General features: G+C 36.2%; 1 protein-coding gene across 2 annotated transcripts in view; it reads right to left on the reverse strand.

Annotated features, from left to right (window-relative positions):
• Positions 1-327: 327 nt before the first annotated feature.
• The window catches only part of LOC124782272 (carboxypeptidase M-like), a 300,939-nt gene continuing 286,328 nt past the window's right edge, over positions 328-14,938 (reverse strand). Inside the window, exons 10-11 of one of the 2 annotated variants that reach the window (XM_047253926.1) lie at positions 7,025-7,093; positions 854-992 (exon numbers count right to left, since the gene is read on the reverse strand). In XM_047253926.1, coding sequence (XP_047109882.1) covers positions 7,040-7,093 — 54 coding nt within the window. In that variant the 3' untranslated portion in view covers positions 854-992; positions 7,025-7,039. Of the gene's footprint in view, positions 993-7,024; positions 7,094-14,938 lie in introns of both variants that reach the window. The other variant, XM_047253925.1, reaches the window with a different exon arrangement.

The raw sequence follows: 14,938 nt of genomic DNA on the forward strand, positions 1-14,938 counted from the left end.
CAGGTCTGTGGAAGTCCTTTTGTGAAGCAAGCATGCTCTGTAGTTTGCACAAAATACCGTGAAATACAATGGCTAATTCTGAAAATGAATTGATGTGCGTAATGTATAAAGGTGTAATGCATGCATGAAGCAGATGATAGCATATATTCATGCACATTAGGAATAAAAACTGCCTTACCTTTATTTTACCTCAAAATTTAATCATCAGTAATTTACATTGGCTGAAAAAAAGCTGCCAGAATTGTTATTGTCACATTCAATATGATGGTTGTGAACTTGTAAAAATGCAGTATAATCACAGGACATTAAGAAAATTGAAACTGTAAGTAACTGGAATTATTATTTTTAATTGGGGTTCATAAATATAATAATACATAAAAAATATAATACAAATATGTTTTTCCAGAAAGAAATCAGTACATAGAAGTAGGAAGCTGAATTGTCCAGGTTCTGAACAAAATTTTTGCTCAGGACACCATGTGATGCACATCTATCCCAAAAAAATACTGCTTCTGTATCCAGAAGAGCAAAAGAATTATTTACAATATTCTTTGAGGAGAGAGAATAAGACTAGGACTTACATTCACAATAATAAATTTTGAAAATACTTCCAGACTTAGTTCATATATAGTGCACCTTTTTCTCTGGATTGAGTAATCTGTAGAAATACACTTCATGTAAGTATACATATCACTTGTACTTTTGTCATAGACAAAACTATGAAGGTGGGATGTACAAAACTTGTAGCAAAATCTTGTCACTTGTTCTTTCGGTATTGTCAAGAATGATGTGGGAACACTCATAGTCAGTGTGAACTTTGAGCCCTCAACTCAGCCAAAGAAATTACTGACAAGGTTGTTGAAACCAGAGCTTATGCTGGAAAGGAAGCCACCACCATTGCTTCCAAGGGGTTTACTGATAGGCCCACCACTTGGGCGGTGAAAGTACGGTCCTCCAGAATGGTGTGTTGGCCTGTAGAAGTTGTCTTGGCGCTGTAAAAGGTTTGAAGTGATTTGTCATATAAAGAAAATGTGTAACATAAATTCATAATAATTATAATGATGAACACTATGGTTTCAATTTAAAACTGTAACTAAGAGAAATAATTAATAAGTATTATCATAACGGATAATATCTGATTTACTGCTTAGTTAACACTATAACTGAGCAAATGAAATTATGTACACAACAAAGTGTTACATTAACTTAAACATAAAGACAGGAGAATGCAAGAAGAGAAAGAGTAGGGAAAAATAATGACAGTGGAAAAATTATGACATGAGTATGTCTTTGTAATCACAACTAGTAGAGAAAGCTCTGGCTCAAGTGGCCAGTTTGAGACACTGTGACAATAAGGAAAGGTTTGTGACAAAAATAATACTGAAGGTCTGTGATAAGTTGTGATCTGCAGTCTTATAAATAGATGTTCCTACAGCATATTTAAGCTTGTCAGAGAACATGCACTAAATCGATGACTGATTATAAAGATAGGTTAAGGGCAATCCTATCAAGTCAGCACATGATTTTACTATCCTGGCAGAAACACCATCATATCCAGGAGAACACAACTTCTTAGTGAGCTGTTCCAATTTTTTATCTTCTTATGGACTGTATTTTTAAACTTGCAGTGCCTGCACAAGAATGTATAATACACAAGTATATGGTTGTACATTAGTGCTGAACAGCAGAAAGTTGTGAGTAGTCCCATTTGCTGCAATTGCACTACTTAAATACATTTCTTATCTTTCTTGTCCTTGTATACATATAGATGACTAATCTCTTATTTAGTAATGTGTGACTAATCTCCTGATTAAGCCACTGTTCACAGAACTTTATATTTTGCGAAGTAGTTTTGTGATTTTTAAGTGCAGAGTAATAATTAGTTTATCTACAAACAATTTATTTAAAGAGATATTTAGTGTTTCCAATCTCTACAGAATAATTGGAATTGAGATTTCCAGTTAGCAAATAACTAATTGTTTGCAAAATAACTATCTCAGTTTAAAGTCCTTCAGTTACTGTTTGTAGTCAAAATTTCATTAACTCCAAAAACCTTCTATTTAAAAAGTTATTTGTAATAATAATTTCCACTTCCCAGAAGATATTTTTGCTTTATTTACCGTTAAGCTTGTTTAACTATAAGAACTAATGTTATAATTTTTTATCCTAATTTTTTCTGATGTGGAAAATACATTTGGTGTCCATTAAGAGAATGAGTAAATTAGGAAAACTGTGAACCTAAGAATTTGACACGAAGCTTGGTAAAACCCAACAGATGTATACATGGTGTTAATAAATAGTTCATATAATGATTTTGCTCATAGCTGTAGTTCAACAGCTGCAGAGTAATTTCAATGAAGATAATAAGTTAGTCATCAGCTGTACAAAAATATAAATTTATTAGTTTTACAGCTACCTAATATACAGCTAAACCAAATTATTATTTGGTTCACTAGAACACCATCAGCAATAAATTTGACCTTTGTTTCTTTATGAACTAAAATGTAATTAGAGATTTCACTAATTATTCGTATACATGTATTTAAATAATTGGCAACCCCATGGTTCAGACACTTGGTTGGAAATAAGTCAGCAGAATCATTCTGTTATGTTATGAGTAATATCTCTGTGTGAACTTCCTTGAGTCCATCCTAAGCAAGCATCAAGTTAAGCAGGCCATACACAATCAAACTTGTTTGTCAGATTCATTCTTTTTAATCCACAGGTTTCTCATACAACCCCCATACACTGTACATCAGTTTAACCTCACCTTTGAAGCTGACTCTGTTCATGTCATGAAGTATTTTGACATTAGTGCGAATGGCTACCAATTCAGACAAAATATTTCTTGCTTTGACTTTAGCACTGTGTATAAATAAGAAAAAGAAAACAAGTTGCTGATCAAGTGAATGGTTGAAATTGAGAGAGAAATATACATATGAAAATCTGCTGAAGGAAATATTACGTTCAGAACCCGATGACAACATGAGCTTTCTTCAAATGGAGAATGAACAAAATATGAACACATGGAATATCAGACCAGCTGTATGACTGCAAACAGAACATAGTTTGTCATTCGCAGTGGAGAGAAATCTCCAGATATATATTAACTTTGGACATATCCTGAGGGAGTGTTACACAACCATTACTATTCATAATATACATAAATGGCCTATTGGGTGACATCAGAATTCCATGAGGATTTCTGCAGATGATGCTGTCATATACAGAGAAGCAACACTAGAAACGGCAGGGAGGCCTGCAGAAGTTTAATGTTTGGTGTAAGGACTGGCAGTTGACTCTCAATGTAAACATATATAAAGTATTGCACTTAAAGAGGCAGAAAGATCATTATTGTATGTTTACACCCTTTCAGAACAGTTGCTGTAAGCAGTCACATCCATAAAATATCACGAAATATAAGTATGGAGCAACTGAAAGCAGAATAACCATATGCAACTAATCACAGGTAAGGCAAATGCCACATTGAGATTCATTCAAATAATCCTTGGTAAGTGTAGTCCACACACAGAGAAGGTTGCTTACATATTCCTTGTTTGATCAATACTTGAATATTGCTGCTAAGTTTGCAATCTGTACCAGACAGGTTTCAGAGAGGAAATAAAGAATATCCACAGAAGAACAATGCATTTCATTACAGATTCATTTAGTGAGCCTGAACATGTCACAGATATGCTGAGCAAACTCCAGCTGCAAGGGAAGTGTTCTGCTTCACAGTGTAGTTTGCTGCAGCCAATATATTGCTTCCCCCAATGTATATCTCATTACAAGACCATGAAGGTAAAATTAGAGGGATTCCAGCTCATATACGTGCTTACCAACACTCACTCTTTACAAAAACCATTCATGCTTGGAACAGGAATGGGGGAAATGACAGTGCTACACAAAGCCCCACTCCACACTATAGGGTATCTTGTGGACTGTAGATGTAGAGGTAGATATAGATGTAGATGTATGAAAGTGAAATATGGACAATAAACAGGGCAGACTGAAAATAACAGAAGCTTCTGAAATGCAGTGCTACAAAGACTACAAATGATTTGATGCATACTAAGCTGTTGGGCACAAGTAAACAGACCAAGTATAGTGGACAAACAAAAGTTTATTGAATATAGTTTCCACAAAAAATATTGTCCACCATGAAACGAAAGAAAGGATGATTCTTCAATAAGTGAAACCAAATTAGTGCTAGTCCTATAGCATGTGAAACAATATAAATGATAGTTCATAAATAACAGAGCCACTTAGACTTTCAGAAGCAGAAAGTAAATAAAGAAGTTGTATGCTTGAGCTACAAAATCTTGAATTAACACAATTTTAAAGTCTTGAAGCTATGCATTAGTAGTCACGCACTCTTTAATGAGCAGAGTCTTGAAGTCCTAATAATTTTAGGTTAAAATGGAAAAAATTAGTTTCTCATGTAAGGTTTAAAACCAAAATCTGCTTCAAGCTTCATTCAAGAAGAATAAATACTTAACAACTATTATGGTGTACTATGCTGAAGAAGCATTGAGAGCCAACAGTAATGAAATATCTAAGCCTGACAAGGATAGAAACTTCCAGTCTGATGCTATCTTGTCAGCTACGGGAACAACAAAACAATTATATCAAGTCTTGATGAGCACCTCGGTGGTCATTTAAGAGTCCCAACAATTTTCCTGTGAGAGGAAATGGAATCATACATGAAAGATAACTTTATCAAAGAAAGATGATTAAATTATATATAAAAACAAAGATGAGGTGACTTACCGAACAAAAGCGCTGGCAGGTCGATAGACACACAAACAAACACAAACACACACACAAAATTCAAGCTTTCGCAACAAACTGTTGCCTCATCAGGAAAGAGGGAAGGAGAGGGGAAGACGAAAGGAAGTGGGTTTTAAGGGAGAGGGTAAGGAGTCATTCCAATCCCGGGAGCGGAAAGACTTACCTTAGGGGGAAAAGAAGGTGCTTGTGTCTGTATGTGTGGATGGATATGTGCGTGTGTGCGAGTGTATACCTGTCCTTTTTTCCCCCTAAGGTAAGTCTTTCCGCTCCCGGGATTGGAATGACTCCTTACCCTCTCCCTTAAAACCCACTTCCTTTCGTCTTCCCCTCTCCTTCCCTCTTTCCTGATGAGGCAACAGTTTGTTGCGAAAGCTTGAATTTTGTGTGTGTGTTTGTGTTTGTTTGTGTGTCTATCGACCTGCCAGCGCTTTTGTTCGGTAAGTCACCTCATCTTTGTTTTTATATATAATTTTTCCCACGTGGAATGTTTCCTTCCATTATAAAGATGATTAAATTATTTACAAAAAATTACTTTTGCACAATTTATAACAATAATTTATCTGATCTTAAAGTGGAAAGTGAAGATTTTGTGATAAATGCAAACATTTACTCCCAAAGAACTGGAGCTAATTGAATAAAACATTCTCAGTTTTCCAGCTGCATCAATTCGAATAAAATCCTTGAGCTTTCGATGGCAATCTCCGCCATCATCGTCAGGAGTTCACTAACTGCCAGGGCAGTAACTGGAGCTAATGTTAGTTCACAGCCACAGCACAAACAAGGTACTTTGAAATAACTTGTTAGTTAGGTTATGTTCAACTATTCTGATGTTTTTGTAAAAGTAAATATTAAAACAGTTGATGCGCAATGTTGTTGTGATGTATTTTTTCACTGCAACAATTCAGTAACTGACAGTTCATTTCTCATTTAGTCCTTTTCAACAACTATGCAATATGTTGATTTATTATTTGAGTGAATATTACCTGCCATAAATCTGCTACTACTTAACCTGACACTAGATGTTTCATCAGAAGCAAAATTATGATTCTCAATTTATGTGATTCTTGTGCGAGCAGTATTCCCTCTATGTATCACAGTTTACAGTTACCTTAACTTTTCATTCAGTTTTGGTCTTGATCCCTTGTAATTTTTTCCTATTTTTGCAAAAGTTCATAGTCTTCAGTTCAGATACTTATGAAAGACAACTGCAGTTACCTTCATAGATATTGCACAAGGCCTTTTTTACAGACTTATACAATTTTGTTCTGTATTCAGTGCATCATAATTAAGAAAAGGAGGGCATGGAGACTATTTCCTGATATTCATCAACTTCAACCGGTCACCTCTGCTTGAGAAAAAATATGTTGTCTGGCTGATCATTTGTGACAAACACTTTGAACCACATATTAATATAATACACATCATAAATTAAGCTGTAAAACCACAAATAATATTTATCTCACATGTCACTCTTCAATTTATATTGAAGTGTTTGGTTCCAATACAGCACTAACTAATATTTATTGTGCATACACAACTGATTTTGACTTGGGGTAGTCATTGTCAGACTTTTTGCATATCATCATTAAAGTCAAGTGAGCAACAGTAATCGAGTCACCCTGGAATCCTCAAATACGTAATTGATACTAATGTTACAATAAAGTTCATGACAGACACTACAGTAACTAGAATCATGATTAGCAAAATCACTTATAGTGACCAGTCAAAGTCAAGATCAGTAATGCTACACAAGAGATGGCGTAATGAATGTATTCTAAGAAAATACTGTATTACAATCAATTACTACATATTCCTCTAGACATTATGAATAGAATTACTGCACTGAAATGTTGGCTTGCTACTTACTACTTACCAAGTCAGTCAGTCAGTCAACAACAAACATACAATAAATCTTTAAAAAATTTGTAACAATTCTGTTTAAATATTAAAACATCAATACTCTTTAATATTTTTGATACTTTGATATAGAGAGTCTGTACTGCAAAAGGACTGATAACATAACTGAAATCTTTTTTTATATGCTGTACATCAACTGAATTGTGTTAAAAAAAATGATATGTGTCATGTCTTGCAGCATTTAATATTGTTAGAAAGATATTTTCAAATGTGAACCAAAATTGCACTATAGATACTTATAAAACTGGGAACATATTTACACAAGGAATAACAGAAATAAAATGTGATAAAGCATCACAGGTTGGATACTACTTACAGGCTCAATAGTGTGCTAGACATTAGGGAAGAGAAACGTATCCTCAACCAGTGATGCTGGTGCCACCAGCTGAAAACATAACAGAAGTGCTATGTGCAGTGTGCTATACAGGATTAGTACCAATAGAGCCATTTAAAAGTATTACATGCAAATGTTAGATTACAGTTCACAATACATTTCTATATGACTACATACACTACATTGTTGGAAAACTTGTGATCACCATGTCACTGACCTGCTGTTCATTGTTAATATTGATCACTGTAAAATTAAGTTGTTATTTACAGTCATCATGCCATATAAATATTTATGTGTAATATAAATGCCCAAAATAGACTCTATCCACACAGAGATCAGTCATGCATGTTATACATAATGTTCAGTCAACCTTGCATTTTCTGATCCCAAGTAATTTGTTGTTCATGTTATGAAGACTAGAGTGCCCAGTCACAAAAGATTTCATCCTGAAGTGAACTAAATGAAACGTGCCTCATGTACACCTGTAAGTAGAGCTTACACTAGGAATGAAAACTATAACATTGATGTATTCATCTGACACACATTGCAATGCAGGACACAGGGCACAGTGCTGTGTGAATAACATATTACTGCAAGGGGCAATCAAAAAGTTTCTGTGCAAATGCTGTACTGTCCAGAATCAGTAAGCCAATCAGGCAAAATTCCTATAAGCAATCATACCACCTGTGCAATTCCAAAAGATTGATTGCACACCAACGAGTGCAGCACCGCAAAACAGCATCAAGAAAGCACGGATCCCAGCGTCACAAAACAACATCAAGAAGGTGCTGAGCTACACCAATGAAAAGAGCGAGAAGTGATACAACTCCAGGAAGACAGAGTCCAGTGCCCCCTGTCAACGCTGACTTAACCAGCTGCCAATTGCTGGTCGGGCCCCAGTTCTGTCACAGACCTCAAGAGTATCAGTACCAAGTAATAGGAAGATGATACTTAGCCTGTGTTCTGCAAGTAGTAATAGTGTGTCAAAGTAATTGCATGTAGGAGGCACTGGAAACACATGAAGTGACCTCATAACAAGAAGTTAAGTTATGTTTCTTCTGTTAATAGAAATATAGGTTTCTATGAATTTGAAAATATTTTGTACACATGATTTTGGATTCCTGCCACCAGCCATTGCAACTTCTTTCCTTCATTGTATGTGTCAGAGCTAACTTCCACAATAGCTGACACAACACTACCAATGCACCAGTTTGAAGATACTTGATTGGTAAAACACTGTCCTGCTGGGTGAAGAAGTCCATAACTGCTTGCTGCACATCCTCATCCAACAGGAATTGTCAACTCACCATGGCCTTTTTAAGGGACCAAAGTCATGATAATTACATGGAGAGGGATCAGGATTATAGGGTGGGTGCTCAAGTGTCTTTCACTTGAGTTGATGTAACTTCTACTGGCCTCCCAGATAGACCAGCATCTTGCATCAAATTGCCACCATCACAGAACTTGGTACACCATTCCACAATGGTGGTTTTCAACATACATATTGCCCCATACATGTTCTTGCTTCTCTAATGGATGTCTACTGGTGTTTGTCCTTAGACACTCAAGGAGGGAATAGCAGCAAGTTGGTCCTGTTTGAACTCATTTGATAATAGTATCACTATATTTCACATCTCTGCATTTACCATGTCAGAAAGACGTTAATACCACACTGATCTTACATGTTAGTGTTTATATACCTGTATCAGAATTGCACTATGTTGCATAAATGCTGCAGGAACACTCCGACTTTTTGATTGCCCCTTATATTATCATTTTTATATGGCTTGTGGAGAGGCAAAGTGATATGGCTTACCCAGTTTATTCATGCAAAGGCCAACACACAGCTTTTCATGAAGACTCATAGAGTATAGGAACAGCTACAAAGTGGCACATGTATTAGTTAACTGTATCAAAGGAAAATTCACTTGAGAAAACTATAAAGCTATCTAACAGGAAGACCGGCCAGTAATTACTTTCAGGAAGTGAGATAATTGGTAGTGCCAATAGAAAAAGTACAAAAACTATCCAGACTTTCATAACTATTAGTTTTTCCTCAAGGAGGAAAGAGGGATAGGTCAGGGGAAGTTAGAAAGGAAGACACGGGATGAGTGGGCTGATCTGTTGTTCCTGTGGAACATTTCAGCCAACGATTTGTTTTATGTGAACAGTGTATTTAATCTACTAAGTTTCAAGTTTCTTTGCTTTGATTTTGTAGCTCATATCTTCATTTCTGTGATTTACACTTCATATCTTTCAGGATTTTGATTTTTATACTTTGTGATCCCCTTCAACCTATCCATCTTTCTTCTTGGAGGCAGAAACTGCTAGTCCTGAAAATTAGGATAGTTTGTTGTACTATCTGTATCTTTCGACAGTTCTCAGAATTTTATTCTCTGAAGGTAAGTGATGGTCAGCTGTTCCATTACATAATTTCATATTAGTCATTTGACTAAGAACACAGACTTTACAGCTTAAGTATATATAATTATAAACTATACTTCTGAAGCTTGTCTTTCTGTAATTAGTCCTGTTTATAGGCCAGTTCTTATTAGGTGTAACATTTACAATAATTCCTCTTTATCCTTTTTAGATGGGTAGTTTGGAACACTATCACACTCTGATAACATTCTTGCTGGTTCTGCAGTTGATTCATACAGTATTCTTGACATGAAATTTCATCAGTCCATCTGGCTGCTATCTTCAGGTGAGAATGCTGGGCTGGCCGGTGTGACCGAGTAATTCTAGGCACTTCAGTCTGGAACCGCGCACCGCTACGTTCCCAGGTTCGAATCCTGCCTTGGGCATGGATGTGTGTGATGTCCTTAGGTTAGGTTAGATTTAAGTAGTACTAAGTTCTAGGGGACTGATGACCTCAGATGTTAAGTCCCGTAGTGCTCAGAGCCATTTTTTGAGAATTCTGTGTGCTAAATCTCTCTGGAACAGCTTCCTACCATAAATAGTGGTCCTTTTATATGCCACAGAAAACAAACAGCACATGCTTCAAAAGCTGTTGCTGCTGCAAGACTGTCCTTTTTTTTTTTTTTTTTTTTTTTTTTTTTTTTTTTTTTTTTTTAAATATTAGATAAAACAGTTGTCCATATTTTATCTAAAGGATAGCCCATATCTCTATAATATTATCTGCAACTCAAACTTCAATTCGTTTCTTTAAGAGAAAGTCCTAGTAGCAAGACACAAGAACAACTGTGTATCATCATACATCATTCTCTGTCCCTTGGTTAGACAGTGCTCTGCCTCTGCAGATTCCTCAAATTCTAGTAATTGTGCATGGCAATGGCACTCAATAAATCTGCCATGAATGGTGTTAATTGTCTGGCTGAATTATGTTTTCCCACAGTGGGAAAGGTTTTGTAAGTGGTGCACTTCCTCAATCTTAGATCCTCTTTAACCAAGCCAAGGTGAGCTCCAGTCTTGGTTGGCTGACAAAAGAAACTTCTAATATTACATATTTCTAAATACTTCCTGTATTTGAAAATACACTCCCAGCATATGATAGGAAAGCAACAAATCTGCATTTATGTTCTGCTGATTCCAGTGAAGGCCCAAGGCAATTAAAATAATCTGAGAAATGGCTGAGCATGTTTAGCCCATGTGGCCTCACCATTAATGTATCATCAGTGTATCTCCAAAAGTAATAGCTTGTGGTATGTGTATTGTCGATTTTCTGTGATATAACAGGGCCACTGTTCCAGGTAGGAATCAGTTCCAGTGAGACTGAGCAAACTGTATTTTCATCTGAAGATGGCAGGGAGAAGGGTCACTAAAATGTTTGTCTCAAGCTGACTGATGATCCCACAGCAGACCTGACAAGAATATTGTCAGTTAATACAGACCTAACAAGAATATTATCAGTTAATACGCCAGGAAAGTTCACATATCACATGATCATTCTCCATATATAGTTAACTTTCCAGCACTGTTCATAGAAATTTATATCACAGTTGAAATTCATTGATCTGTAGTTCTTGATAGTAAATCTATTCAGCTCAATCTATATTAGATGTGGCTTTCCTTTGCCATTTTTGGATGTCTATTGCTTTTAGTGGTATTGTTCAGGGAACTAGTTGTTTTGTCCAAAATGATTTTTTACAATATACAATGTTTCACTTTGTTTATTTTGATTTTAAATCCCATACCTTCATTTTCACAAGTCCCATTTCATGTCTCTTTTGTTCTTATGTATTATTTCTATATTTATGTTCCTACATATCTTTATCAAACTTTCTCAAAGTGGCTACATCCTTTGCAGACAATGTCAAGAAATCTCTCTCTCTCTCTCTCTCTCTCTCTCTCTCTCTCTCTCTCTCTCTCTCTCTCTCTCTCCCTCTCTCTCTTTCTCTCCCTCCCCCCCCCCTCTCTCTCTCTCTCTCTGCTTAGTCAACTCTTTTCTTTACTATTTATCTTTTGTTAACATATTTCAAGAAAAAAATCATGTCACTCTCCTGTATGAATAATCTAACAGTTGTATCTGACTGAATTTGCAAAAAGAAAAAAGTGCTTCTCTCCTATATGAAATTCAAAAGTGACCTGTGGCTCAATCCACTGATACTAATTTTTCCTACTTTTTGCATAATGTCTCTCTATCTTCACAGTTGAAGAGCCTAATGTTCCCTGTAAGAGATCCAAATACGTTATCCAAGATGACTAATCATATTGGTTATGTTTTTGATGGGATGCATATTTATTAAACAAAATTTTAATAAAATATGAAGCAAGTAGTGGTTTTCACTCAGTGCTGTAAATAGACACTGTTGGCAGTCATTCTCAGCTTAATGAACAGATACTGCACCACCATTTCCAAGGCATATTCTCTATTAAGAGGAGCACTGCTTCATCCAGAGATGTTCTTTTGTTCAATTCTCATTAGTCTCTTTTAGAAGTGATCTCATTTACTGGCAATTTTTGGTCAACATTGAGATTTTCACTGTGTGGTTTACTTTTTTGATGAAGTGGTACATTCAGTCAGATTTTAAAATTATTCAATAATGCAGTAGAGGATGTAGATAGAAGTAAACATGAAAAACCATATTATTAACACTCTGACTTTACAATAAGGATGAACTTATTGTTACTTCCAGCTTTGCAATAAGGCTTCACCTTATTGTAGGATGCACCTTTACAATTTGGTACAGTCATTTACCGTGGAGGATTGCTGATTTAAACATTCTCAAAGACAAACAAGAATGTGTTCTACTGGGAATAAATCTGAAACAAATAAGTTGTATTCTAGATCTGTTTTACCTAGTATAACTTTGACAGATAATTTTAACAGCAGCAACACTCTTTGCTCCAAGATATGAACTAACAAAAGTATGAAGGACTAGAAACTATATGTAGACATGCATACAACAGATTACGTACAAGCTGAAAAAAAAAACCACTAAGATGAGTAACTACATTGTGTACTGGCACTGTGAATAACAGAATGATTACCATACTCATAATAATTTTTGTAACAGTACATGACTGATGATGTTTTGGAAATGCTTCTGGGAGAAATCTATAATTAAAAAACATGGATTTGTTGAACTGTATTTGTGAAAACAATAGATTTCCAATGTCCTTAGAGGCCGGTGGTAGATGGTTGCAGAAGAAGCCAAGCAAAGATGGGAGACAGCCAGAGGACTTCCAGAAAATGCTACAACTTGAAAACAAAAGTACATATTTTGTTTTTCTTTGCAATTGCCGTAGAAGCTATGATGAAAAATGTTATGCGGGAACCTATATGTTTGTAGGTTATGGAAACAAGACAGAAATGGCTCCTAATTATTAGAGGGTCCAATGTCTCTACAGGAAATAGTGTGCACACTGATGCTCAACAGAATGATAAAATGCACATTCCATATCACTAACTGACCACTACTCTTAGGCAATACAGTACAATAGTAGCTTCTTTTGGGGTCCAAAGGGCAGCATTTGGCCCTGTGGGAGCAATTCCTGCTGGTGGAAATGTACTAACAAAACACAGGAAATGCTTTGTATTCCTACCAAGTCCAATGCACGCATGGCCATGCCATGTAACCTAGGCAACAGGTACACTTTGTGTGCATGGCTAACTCATGCAATGATGGAAAAGCGAATTCCCAATCCATTAAAATGGGGACCCATAAGCTAAAGGAACCAATTCTAGCAGAAAACAATGGCACTCCAGAATCATTGGAGCTTGGCATTGGGCTGATAGCCCAACCTGTAAAAATCAGATGTTATGAAATCTTATGAAGATATAGCCAACCTGACCTGTTTAAGATAAACTGTCAGACGAATGTGAGAGGACACAAGGGGAATTGGAATTCAGAACAGGAGCAGTCCAGCATTAAACAGGGGAGGATGAGATAATCTTCTACAGAATGCTAAGGCTCACAAAGGGCTGTCATGCCAATGAGGATGATGATGATATGAGTAGCTTCTTTCAGAGTATACAGTCTTCTACTGTAAAATCAATTTATGTAATGATGCACTAACTTTAAGCATATCATGTTCCCATTGCTGCTCATTCAGTTACTGTTTGGTGTACTTTTTATCTTTCAAGTCAGCTGTAATATTGTCTGTGAAAATAATATTATCCATTCTTTTGATAATGGAAAATGGGAAGCTTGAAGTAGAGGTAAAACACAACAATAGTAGAAGTGCTGAGTCACTGACAAGTACATAAACAAGACAAAAAACTTCTCTAGCTTGTGGATGCAGCCTTTTTCAAGCCAACATACAACACACACATTTGGATATACACCAATTATGCTGAAGGTCTTACTAAGGCCTGCACAGACAGGCACTATCCCCCCCCCTCCCATTCCATTCTATGGGGTTACTCTAGAATTGGCTCCTCAGTTTCTCTACCATTCCACTCCCTAACAGTACCCACAGGAAAAATGACCCTTAAATCTTTCTGTGCAATCTCTGATTTCTCTTATTTTATCACAATGACCATTTCTCACTATGTGGGTTGATGACACAAAAATTTTTTCACGTTCAGTGGAGAAAGCTGGTGATTGAGATTTTGTGAAAAGATCTTGCCACAGTAAAAGATGCCTTCGTTTTAATGATTGCCACGCCAACTCACTTGTATCCATGACACTCTCTCCCCTATTTCATGACAATACAGAATGAGCTGTGCTTCTTTGGACTTTTTTCGATGTTCCCTGTCAATCCTACATGGTAAAGATCTCAAACTGAGATTTTGTGAAAAGATCTTGCCACAGTAAAAGACAACTTCATTTTAATGATTGCCACGCCAACTGACTTGTATCCATGACACTCTCTCCCCTATTTCATGACAATACAGAATGAGCTGTGCTTCTTTGGACTTTTTTCAATGTTCCCTGTCAATCCCACAAGGTAAAGATCTCAAACTGCACAGCAGTACTCTAACAGAGTACGGAGAAACATAGTATAAGTAGTCTCTTTAGCAGACCTGTTGCATAGTCTAAGTTTTCTGACAGTAAAACAGTCGTTGGTTTGCCTTCCCCACTATGTGATAGTTGCAATTTAAGTAATTTGTAAATGTAATTCCTAGGTATTTAGTTGAATTGACAGTATTTGAAGCTTTGTGATTTAACATGTACCTGGAATTTGAGGCATTTCTTTACTCACTCTTCCTTAATCAGAAAAAAGTGCCAGTTTTTGTACCATACAGTTATCTTATTTGAATCATTCTGCAACCGGGTTTGATCATTGGATGGCCACTGTGGTCAGAGACAGTATTTGTGTGTGTGTGTGTGTGTGTGTGTGTGTGTGTGTGTGTGTGTGTGTGTGTGTGTTGTCCTTGTGTGAATATTGGGTAGAGCTTGTGTGAACATGAACATGGGTGTGTTTTCTATTTCAGACGAATGTATTTTGGCCAAAACCTAAAATGTGCAACAATCTCTTCATTGTGCC

This window comes from Schistocerca piceifrons, chromosome 1 (genome assembly GCF_021461385.2).
Source record: "Schistocerca piceifrons isolate TAMUIC-IGC-003096 chromosome 1, iqSchPice1.1, whole genome shotgun sequence".
NCBI lineage: Eukaryota > Metazoa > Arthropoda > Insecta > Orthoptera > Acrididae > Schistocerca > Schistocerca piceifrons.